We start from the raw sequence: 12,171 nt of genomic DNA, 5'->3' as shown, positions 1-12,171 counted from the left end.
TGTATTTTTGCTTCAATTATTGTGGCCTATATTCTTCCCACTATGAGAAATAATGGAGGCAGTTGAATTTAAATGGAATATTTCAGGCATGGGGTAGGATACAGTATATCTCTACATGAAAATAAATCCAACCACAAAGCAGAGATCAACTTGTGCTGAAGAACGGCATGTAATCTTGACAGCAGAGGATTTCCACCATGACCATGAGCCATGACACTACAGCGGAAAAGTGTGGGTGACATTTCCATGTTGATGACATAGTCTGAGCCCAGCAGCAAACTGACGTTTACATTTCTAACATAGCTTTGAATCTCAGCATTGCTCTTGAACAGGATTGTATTGCCTTATGTTATGGCTTTTTTCTGCTATATTGCATCAATCAAGTTTGCCTTAACAGCAGATCAGTCAATGGTAGACATTTTGAAAACCTGCAGTAAAAGGAGCTGTGTTTCTGTCAGGTGTATTGTAGATAGAGTTACCGTTTAACTGTGATGGTAAAGGGTTTTGACAGACATGTGACAGTTCTATACATCACACAAGCCACTGTTAGTTTTAAACACACACCGTTACTTAAACTGACTGCCATACAGGGGTCTGATCCAAACAGAGCACATAGAGACACATGATAGATAGATAGATCAATAGGCACTTTTTGGTCATTATATAATTTTTTTTTACAAGACAAGGTAGTTAAGGTGGAGGGCACAAGTTGTTAAGGTGGCCGCTATAACTAAAAACTGTACGGTATAAAATGAATAAAGACTCAAATATATATTGGAGACAGTCTGTTGCCAGCTTTGTGATTCCTTTTATCTTGGATCTCTAGTGTTTGGCGTTATGACAGGTTACCGAGCCTGACTCACATGGATACAGGATTGTTTCTTTCAAGGTTGTGAAAACTCAAGGAAAATACGAGTTAGGAAATCAATGCTGATCAAAAGGAAAAACAAAAAAGTTGATAAATATTCTAAATATGAATTATTCAAATAATTAGTGTTCTATTAAATAAATAAATATGTATATCGTACTCAACGCCCAGAGTTTCAGTTGAATCACTTTGAACAAAAATGAACAGGAGAAATGCCATTACTAAAATCAGCCTGAAGGCAAGTTAGTCCTCTGATGATGCACCGACCTCCGTTGTCAGACTTAGTTTTACCTTTTCAGGTTTTTGTTCAGTAGATACTGCTGTACCTGCCTATGATAGCATACTGATTAGACCCTAATGAGACTTTTAAGACTCCAGGCGAGATTCTTGAATAACCTTCAGCCCTTCTGAAACATAGGAGGAGCTGCATACCTGTGATTCGCTCTCACAATATTCAATAAGTTAAGAGGACAGAAACCTTCAACCTTTGAATGAGCTCACGGGATTTAACAAACAGCATTTTTGTGAATGCAGATAAGCATTTTAACACAGTAAGCTCTGAGACTGCGCAGCATCTTTACATGTGAGAGACTTGTTCAGGTTTCCCTTTTGCCATATTTTCTTACATTTTGCTGATCCTGTTTTACATTGCACCCTAACAGACGTGAATTAAAACTGTTTGTTATCCTGAGACCTTGTAGGCAGCCCAACGGGTAAAACTAACTTAAACTTCAATCAGATTAATGACCAAAAAAAAAAAAGAGATAAAGTTACGAGCTGAAATCTGCAGCAGAGGTTGGACAGTAGCCCAATAACAAAGGTCAGAGACTCTCTTGATACTCTGGGAAATGTTGATAGGATGTCAGGTTGGACCGGTTCTGTGTGACAATTAAAATAGAATAATGTTTGGCATTCAAATGAAATGCTTGTTGATAACTCCACACATAACAACAATAAAGTGACTTCTGTATCGGCAGTAGAGTTAGGAACCTCTTCTTCAGTGCTCACATGAGAGTCGTCACTTCAGGAGTAAAAACGACCTCATTCAGCCGCTCTCATTCTATCCCATTGATTATTGCTAATTTGTTTGATTTGTGATTGCGTTCGTATTACACTCTTAATAGATTTCATACATCTTGTAAATGGATGGTGCAGGAGTTGTCCCCAGTGCAAGGTTCGCTTTTTCAAAATAAGCAAACTGCACCACAGCATGAGCCCGTCTGTTGACTGTGTGAGAGAAGTAACTGAAACGACTACTAGAGTGTCCAAAGGCTCCCCTGAGGAGGACTCAGTGCTGTGCTGTAACACAGGATGTAGAGATGATGAGTGGGTGAGAGGTTATTTATCACACCATCACACTGGCTGCTCCTTTACTCCTCTCTCTGTCTCATCCTTATTCTCTCTCATTTAACCGTCTGTCTATGTTAGATATTTTCTCTCCTGGATCAGATCTTGCCATTTTTTTTTCTCTCCTGTTCGTTCTTTTCCTCAGTCCTTCTATAAACCCACCCCGTGTTTCTTTACCTAAAAATCTTTGTACCTTCTGTCTGCTCTTCTGGATGTCCTTCACCTGTCTCACCGCCTCCTCCTCATTGTTTTTGACAGTGGGGGCTGTAAACGCTCTTGTTTATGCCTCCACATTTACATTCAACACCACTTCTCAGGCTTATGGCTCGACCATCTCCACTTCAGCCCGAATGAATGACAGTGCTTCTCCCTCTCGTGGTAACACTCAGCCTCTTGTTAACACAATGACTGGCTTATTCTATGAACTGGAATGTGCATTCAAAGTGCTGTCCAACCTGTCCTCTTGGTGTGAAGATTACTGCTGTAGAGACTGCATGTAGTCAGCAAGTTAAGGGAAAAAGTAGCCTTGTTGTCTGCATTGTCGTCATTAAGTTTATTTTACTAGTCCTGAATTTACACATTATAAAGTACATATATTAGGGAAACATGTAAACATGCCTAAACAGCAAATAATTGAAGAATGGCATTACTGAAGTCGGACTATTTTTGTGGGAAGATGTTATTTGATGTCCTGGTAAGTCTAATTTCCATCCACACTGTTTCTGAGTTTGAAGGCTCCTCAGTTACTCCGTCATGGCCCATCAGATCTTATTACCACTGGAGAATTTGAGAGCATGATTTCATCCATGGATGGACTGCCAGGTGCTGCAGTAGCAAAGGACTTCATCCCTGCAGACAGGGAGGGTCCATTGGGAGGAGCGAAGTCCGCAGTAGAAGCCGTAATTGCTTTGCCAGATTCTGGGTGTGAGGAGGAGCCCGCCTGATTCTGTGCATATCGAGGGATCCACCTGTGACCTGAAAACTGGCAACACTTACAGGAGCTGCTTCAGACAGAAAAGCACCTTGAGTTGTTTGCATATTTTAAGACCATTTAACAAATTGATTTCATCTCTAGAACAAATCATTTTACCAAAATATATAAAACACAAAAAAGCCTGAGCATTTTGAATGTGCTGCTAAGATGCTATTTAAATATTTTTTGTAAGACACCACTTAAGTGTTGATGTAAATCATCTTCACCAAAAAAACTCCACGTTAAAAACTTCACAAGAGACAAGATTAATGCAGAATTGATGGTGGTGATATAAATTGATTACCATAAAGAATTTGAGGCTGTGAAATGCACTATTAGCACCAAAAAGTGCGCATCATTTGCTCCCGCTATCTGCTGTGCCTCTAGGTCTAATTCACATGTAGCGCCATTGATTTTCAGGTGCAAGCACACCAAAGAAGATTTTCGGCTAATTTTTGGGGTCTTGTTTTGTGTCTGAATGTGGAAACAAGCTATTTACAGGATACAATATAGTTTAATCTTTTAAATCAAAGCTTCCTCCCTGAAGGGAGGAGGTGAAATTGGTTTCCTGAGCACTGTAAAGTTTGCACCTCTTATAAATACTGTGGTACAGATGGTGGTTGCATGCTATTCCCCACTCTCTCTCTCTCTCTCTCTCTCTCTCTCTCAACATTTCCCTCTCCTTTCTATAGCTGTCCTATTTAAAAAAAAGGCCCCAAGCCCGAAAAATAATCCAGAACAAAAATATGTGAAAGAGCTATCGCTACAGTTACAAGTCAGAACTATTTTGCAGTTTTCCCTCTAATGTAGGATACCCTTTTATTGGTTTGATTGACGACATTGTACAGCCCAAAATTCTAACACCTAAACAGTCTTACACTCCCACAAACAAAAAGGTTATTTACAATAACAATTTCTTTTTTCTTTTTCCTTGTCTCGCCAGTGGCACCGGCTATGAACCTGAAGGTACGAGGCGTGACTGATAGCACTATTGACCTGGAGTGGGAAGGTTCAGTTGTGCTGACTGATTTCTTAGTGACATACACACCAAGCAGCCCTGGAGGTAAGTGTGCCTCTAATCTGGCCTTTAAGATCTAGCATAGCTGTAATATTAGTTTCAATTGAGTCAAAGTGTTTTGGAAAGCATACACATATTCTATTAAGTGTACCAATGTATGCTTATTTTACCTGTCCCTCTTTCAGGTGTGCAACTAGAGATAAGGCTTCCTGGGAACATCACTGCCTGCTCTATCTCAGGTCTAGGTGCGGGCATAGAGTACAACATCAACGTGTTTGCAGTCATTAACAACAGTATCAGCGTCCCTGCCAGCATTACTGTTTCGACCTGTAAGTGCAGTCCTCTGGGTTGTTTTGACTAAATGTTCTCGTGAGAGCCTAAAGGTTGTTCCACTAATGCAGGGTTTGGTCCATGGCCAACAGAAATTAAATGCAATACCTTAATTCAGCATCTCATAAATTGCTCAGCTTCATACAGGGCTGTTAATGCATTCTCGCACGGAAACAGCCATTTATGTGGATGCTTACTACACATACCTGCCTCTCTCTTTTTTTTTCATACCACCTGCTCCTCCGTGCAAACCGGTGCACCCATAACACCTGCTTTGTGTCACACACACTCCACTATACACACACACATGCACAAACACACATTAGGTCCATTCTGGGTTCTTCTTTTGTCCATTTACAAGGACCTTTAATTAATGTTCTCATCAGCAGCTCTTAGTAGCTTATATTTAAACCTACCAAACCATTTCATAAGTAAGAGTCTGATTCATTCAGCAAACAGAACATTTGCGTCCTCTCTACACCAGCTGGGTACATACAGTGTGTTTCCATTAGTTCACTCTTGGCCGGATAAAAATACCCTCCATTTCACAGATAAGTGAATTTAATTTCAGTGATTGCAGAATTTAAAGTAATAAAGTCAATTTAGGGTAATATAGCTTGATGCAACCATTTTTCAGTGATGGTATGATTTGTTGGGCTGCCTTTCCTTAACTTGATTATAGAGTGTAGTATTTGATTATCTTGGAAGACTTATGAGGACGAGGCTGCCTGCGAAAAAAGTAATTTAAGCATGTTATTAAATTAAAGTATTGGCTTGTCGGCGTGGCTGCACATCAAAGCTGGGAAAGTGTTTTCAGTGTTTAGTGTGAAACTGAAGTTTATGTTAGACATCTCAGTGAACAAAAATAACTTCTTTTGAAAATCATGTGCCTTGATTATTTTAGTATTATTTAGATTATTTACTTTAGTATTTTATGCCTTGTTATAAAAACAACAAATAATGGAATGTAAAAGAGAGGTTTAGCATCGGGCATCTTTAGCCAGAGCTGTAGTGGTGATTTACAGACTGTGTGGGTCACTGACCAACAATAATATGTCTCTGGCTTCCTCTCAAGATTTCTCCAATCCAGATGGTTTAGTCTTCAAATCCATCACAGAGACATCAGTGGAGGTCCAGTGGCAACCGTTCTACTTTTCCTTCGATGGATGGGAGATCAGCTTCATCCCCAAGGTAGAGGAAAGCTGTGTGAACGTGTAGTGTGTCTGTTTGCTGTCAGTGCAGATGACAGTGTGCAGGACAGCATTGTGGAAGAAAAGTGCACTGTCCTTGTTTTTGATGAGAACAGAGGGAACAGATGTTCTATGCTTTTAATGAATCATCAGCAAATGACTGACAAGCCCATTCTCCCTCTCATACAGCATTTCCCCCCCTTGTTGACTGTAAGAAAAACTCTCGACTGAAAATAGTTATTTACAAATCTCTCTAATGCTATATGACTTTGAACATGTGTGCAGAAAAAACGAAGGAAAATTAAACGGCTGGATTTTCAGTTTCCTTCGGTGTTAGTTCAACTTGAAGCCCATGCCAAATTAGAGAAGCGGATTGTCTTCAGCTTATTGGCTATTAGGTGGATGAGCCAATAAACCCTTTTCCAGAAAAAGACAATTCGTAAACCATGGCAGCGACAGGTTCAACCCAAGAGCCAAAACATTTATTTTTTCTATATCTCGCTGTAAACTCAGGATCTCTCAGCACTCTCATCTCTCAACCTCTCACAGTAATTGGATTTCTCCTTTAAGGTGTTTTTGTGGGGAGATACCCTTTAGTCCAGCATGACGTCGTGCCTCAAATCTGATGTCAAGATGCTTCTTTGGTGTTTGTTTCTCTACCACTTTCAAGTCCTTAGTTTCTGATCGTAAAAAGGAGTGGGCTACCTAATTGCATTTATTCAATTTGGCCCGCCCTGTTCAGTCTTTCTATCCAATCTTTCATGTCTCAAAGTCATCTCTTTTCTTCTTGGACTTCCCATCCCCCCCAAAACCTTTCCTCCTAATCTCTTTTTTTCTGACACTTTCTTCTCTACAGCCGAAGGTACCCTCCGTCCCTTTCTTTCTCCTTCACCTCCCTCTTCATCTCCCTCCCATCCTGTATACTTTCTTCCCTCAATCTCTCCCTGCTTTCCCCTCCCTCACTCGAGCCACAGGGGAAATCATATTATGAGTTGCCATTCCCGCCCCCTGTGGATTTAATCCAGCAATGGGGATTGTGAATTTTGACAATCTCGTAATGGAAGCAGGCATGAAAGCTTTGGCCCGTACGAACAAACACAGAACTCACTACTCTGAAAAAAAGGAAAACAGAGAGAGAGTGAGACGGAGGGTGAGCTGGAGACCTGCCGTTAACAATGTTAGAAGCAACTACAGTGTCATCTAACATCCCAATGTAATGCCATACTGGAGGGGTTTTTGTAGCTGCTGCAACATCATACAGTGTACCTTTTATTATTGGCTTTCATAATAAATCAATTAAACTGCAGAGAATTAACCAATCAATATGTGTGCTAGTAGACCTGTAATAGTAGTCATTTGAAACCTTTTGCACATGTTGTATTATTTCCAGTCATGTCAAGGTCATATAACAAATATTCTCTAGCATTATTGATTTATTATTATTATATTATTTATTATTCATATGACGTTTTTTCAGAAAGGATACCAGAGCTGTTTCAGTTTGCTAAATTCTACCTCTTAAAAGCCTTTTGTTTGACTGTCAGAAAAGCTGCTGTAGGCTCTTCTGTAATGAAGTGAATAAAATGAAATTCATAAGCACAGAAAATCACACATACCCACGCATTGAGATGAGGTTTTCACTGAAGTATCTGAGCATAAGGATTCATGTTGACTAGTTATTACATTGTCAATGCTCAAAGGTCAGGATAAATGATGAGGCAAATCTGCATTATTTTCTTAACACATTTTGTCCTTTGTGCATGAGCATTGTGCCTCAAATTAAACCAAAATGCAGCTCCTACGACTCTCTGCAGCACATCCAGACGTTGCAGCAAGGCCCATTTGTTAGCAATCATAATCCAATGTATGAAAGAAAAATATCAATAGTGTTAAGAAGAAAACTCTAATCATTAAGAAGTTAATGAAACATTAACCATCCCATCTCTTCTTTTATCTACGACACTAAAAAACATATTTAAAATGTCTCCACAAATGTCCCCCCTTACTGCCAATCGTTTTATTGGAACTTTATACTGAAAGAACAATTTGTATGAAATGTAAAGGATGAAGGATCACAAGAGAAGGTGTTTCAATCGTTCACTAATCCAATCCTCTGTTTTGACAATGTACTTAATGTATAATAATATATGCAGAGAACTGATGTATTTTTATACCAGTATTATTTTTTTTCCAATCAAAGTTATCAGGCCAAGCAAAAATAGTTATTATTTCACACTTTACACACACTTTATTTTTTTGTATGAAAAATTTGCAAAATATATCATTAAAAATCAAATTTTACCGCATCAGAATCGCAGCACATCTATAATGAAAATAGTATTTCCATCCTATGAACCGTAGAAGGATAAAATACAGCTGTATAATACCTCCACAAGAACAAAACAAAAAAAGCTCTTTTGTCTTTATCTCAGCGACCTTGTCTGCTGACAGAGTGATGACTAATTATGAGCAAACTGACACATCAGATGGGAGCAGAAGTATACTGTTATGGTGATTCATTGTGAATAATTAAGCATTGCCTTCATTCCACTGAATTATTATTGAGATTGAACACCAATTGATATTGGAACATAACTGTTATGTTTTACTGCAGCCCACCGTGGTAATTTAGTCGAGGTGATTAAATGGATTACATCTCTAATTACAGTTTTAATGCAGGAAAGTAGCAAGCTGTTGTATGTTCTGTTGTAATATGAGCCTTTGTAGCGCAGGCTTTTGGGGATCTTGCAGCAGCAGTAGGTGTAACATCTGTCTGTTGGCAGGAAGTACATGTGCAACACTGGCTCTCTGAGAACAGCTGGGAATAGTGGCGGCTCCATATGGATGAGCGAAGGGCCTTTTGAAATGAGGAGTGCTGCCTCTGCAGAAAAAGACCCATGAAATATCACTGAAACATTCAAAGCCATTTCTGCTCAGCAAACATGGTTTTGAAGTTTAATGTGAAAAACCGACAAGACGGCTTACAAATTAGACCAAAAAGTGCCTGCACACAGTTCAGAAAGTATCCTGCATTCAGTTTAGCTGCAGGAGTCATTGTATTTGTGTTATTTTTAAGAAGAGTCTTTATTCATTACATCCAAGATGTCCACTGACAGAAAAGTTTAGCTGACATAGAAGCTGACAGTTACTTAAATTATACAAACAATCATTGTGCAAAATTATCTTAGTTCAGTCTCTTAATACCATAACTTAACACTGTTTTCTTTTCTCTCCAGGATAACGACGGTGGGATGACTGCACAGCTGCCCAGCACCATCACTTATTTTGTGCAGACCGGTTTGAGACCAGGAGAGGAGTACACCGTGAACCTGGTGGCACTGCGAGACGTGGGCCGAAGCCAGCCGTTCACTGCTACTGTCACAACATGTATGTATTAATGTTAGAGTTTCACGTTAAGCCTTTAGCTTTAACCTTGGCAGTGGGATATGATGTCATAAGTCTGATAAATAAATGAAGTACAAACACATTTAACTCTCTGAACAATCGTAATCAGAGTGAAAGTAGTTCTACAGTTAATTGTTGAATTACTATTCCTGTTTTTTTCAATACTGCACAGCCCGTCAGCAAGGACAAAACAAGAATGTGTCCTTTATACGCTTACTCAGAGCAAAACATCCCTCATAAACACACAGATTTTAAATCAATCAAGTTAGAAAACTTGTTTTTACACATCAAACATATTGGTTTATTTTTGTCTATCCTCGCCGCTTTAGAGTGGATTTTGTTGTCAAAGAACGCCACTTCAGCAGCATTTCGTTTAAAATGTAATCTTATTTGCTTGCATGGGTGACCAGGTCAATAAAAATAAATCAAATATCAATAAATAAGAATCTAAGTTGCACTACAACATCTCTTATTATTTACTGAATCACTCAGTCAATGTAACCCAGGGTAACATCTTAAAGTTTGTGTGTTTTTCTTTTCATAGTCCACTTCTCATTTATTTTACCATGAGCACATTTCAGAGAAAGTCAGACAGTTCTTATAATTGAGAAGCTGGAATAAACAAATGTTTGGCATTTTTACTTGATAAAAAGGGATACCTGATTCAGAAATAATTGTAACTGTGAGCAATTAATTTTCTGTCAGTCAGCCAATAAATCATGCTATAATTTAAATACCAAATGCAGAACATTTTGAATGACTGGCCGGCCACACACACACACACACACACACACACAGCTCTAATATCTGGACACAAGCAGTGTCACCTTGACACATTTGTTTGTCTGCCACCCATTTATGTACCTGTTGTAAACCTCAGTGAGGTATTACCCCCACTCCTCATCCAGCTGACACCGCTTGGACAGCTGTAATAGATCCAATCCAAACCTCGTCCTTAACAATATAAGCTCTGATGTCTGCAGTCAAAACACCATCAATTTCTTGTCAAGTCTTTATACATTTCGTAGGTTGTAATTAAGTATTGATAAATAATTCATGGTACTCATTAATTTTTCATGGCGACCCACTGCAGGACACCTTATTGGATAAAGAAAGAGGAAAAGACAGATTTGAAGTTGCTCAATTATTCATAAGAAAGATTTATCCTTCCTTGGAGACGGAGGGAACAGGATGAGGAGTGGGAGGAAAAAAGCCGACGGAGAGGACAGCTGATGTGTGAACTGGTTAACAGCAACCATCTACCTCAAGATGCTTTCTGAGTAGAGACCCAAGGGGCCAATTTTAAATACATCAATAATAAGGGTGGTCCTGCAATAGACCAAACGTTTGTTCTGGGATTTATGTAGATCTCCAAAGCTTCAAAAAGTCTTTAAAGGACAGTATGGTCCTTTTCTTAGTGTGGGTAATGTGTCATTTACATAATTTCCCTCTTGGGTGATCCATACTGAACAATTATGCTATCACAGCACAGTATGGTGCTTTTGAATAAAGCATGAGCTGTACGTTAGACTAACATTGTGTTTTATGATATCTGTTCCTTACAAAGTGATTTGTCAATGAAATGGTCCAATATGTAAAATATTTACTGAATTAAATCATACAATGAACACACCATATCATCGACCCATTAAGGAAACATGCTATGTTGAAGTGCTGGCTTCTCTGACAACAACGCAGCAGCCAATATGTCCTCCTTCTGAGTTTCGATTCTGGTGCAGAATGTTTTTTTGTTTTTTTTTACCAGAGCAGGTAGGTGGCGAGCATGTGGGCGTTTTGCCCCTTGCCCCTCGGTTTGCCAGGCAAACGGCAGACCAACAGGTGTTGCAGGAGAGGAGGGTGCTCGTTGAGATAGCTCTCTCCAATGTTTTGAATTTGGGCTGCAGTACCCATTTTAAACACTAGGTGTCAGAGTTACATATTGCTCCTTTAAGCAAATTGTCATATACTGCGTTAATATAAAATTTTAGTTTCCCAATTTACTGAAGTAATCATTGATTTTAAAGAGATCAAGATCAAGATTGAGATCAAGATATTTTCCCAGACTTAAGCCAACACACAGCTTTTTTAGAAATAAGTCATTAACATTTTAATGAAACAGACAGCTACTGATCACATTATATAACAGTATTACCAACAAATTAACAACAATATTACCTTGACTGAGCATCTCTGCAGCTCTGTCTGCATTTTTGAGCTTCTTGTGAATAACACCCTGAGATAATTGAAACTACTTCACTTTGGGAAGCAACTCACTCCCAAAAAAAAAAAAAAAAAAACACACGAAAACAATCAACCGTTTCCTGGCACAAACCCGTTGGCTCAGACTTAGAGGGGATGACTCTAGTCACAGATGCTTCACATTCAAATGCAAATCGTTCCGGTGCGTGTTTACTGTTTGATGAAGCCAACAGAATCATATCGTTTTTGAAGATCAGAGCAGCAATTCTGAGATCCCCAAACCAAACACTTTTCTCGCCTTGACTGTGCTGCGAGATCTAGTCCATGAAAAAGACAAACAATAATTGGTGACAAGAGGTAACCCTGGGGGTGTAAAAACGTCTCCTGAAATGTGTTTGACTTTCTATTAAGAATACACACACGTTTTTAAATACAGTAATATAAGAACTAGATAGCTTGTATTTAAGATGTTGGTACTCAAAACTCTTGCTGTACCTTTTTGCTCATGCTGTCTCAGTGTGCTTACTCTGATAAGTGGTTTATGTTTGACTGTTGGCGAGTATATTTTTGGTGAAATCCAGCCCAACCACTGGGAAATCTTAAAACAGTGTTAATACTGTAGCCCCTTTCAGACTGCTTTCTTAGCTCAGTGGTCATCGTGTCTCCGTACATTCATATTCATTCTACAATGCCGTTATATTAGTATCCCAGTATGTGACTTCAAATTGTGTTTAGGCGTTGCAGAAGCACGGCACAGTGGGAGCTCCACAAACACACACAGTCAGACAAGCACGCACACACAACACTGACAACACTGCGCTCCCCGCTGGGTCCGCTGATC

General features: G+C 39.2%; 1 protein-coding gene across 3 annotated transcripts in view; it reads left to right on the top strand.

Annotated features, from left to right (window-relative positions):
• Nucleotides 1-12,171, top strand: part of tnr (tenascin R (restrictin, janusin)) — a 166,090-nt gene that overhangs the window by 101,721 nt on the left and 52,198 nt on the right. For all 3 annotated transcript variants that reach the window (XM_061044662.1, XM_061044663.1, XM_061044664.1), the window contains exons 9-12: nt 4,132-4,251; nt 4,392-4,535; nt 5,612-5,727; nt 8,963-9,113. In XM_061044662.1, the coding sequence (XP_060900645.1) occupies nt 4,132-4,251; nt 4,392-4,535; nt 5,612-5,727; nt 8,963-9,113 (531 nt within the window). The remainder of the gene's footprint in view (nt 1-4,131; nt 4,252-4,391; nt 4,536-5,611; nt 5,728-8,962; nt 9,114-12,171) is intronic.

Source organism: Labrus mixtus, chromosome 8, assembly GCF_963584025.1.
Source record: "Labrus mixtus chromosome 8, fLabMix1.1, whole genome shotgun sequence".
In the NCBI taxonomy this organism is placed as follows: Eukaryota; Metazoa; Chordata; class Actinopteri; order Labriformes; family Labridae; genus Labrus; species Labrus mixtus.
Note: the sequence above shows the minus strand (reverse complement) of the source record. Positions and strands in the feature narration are given on the sequence as shown.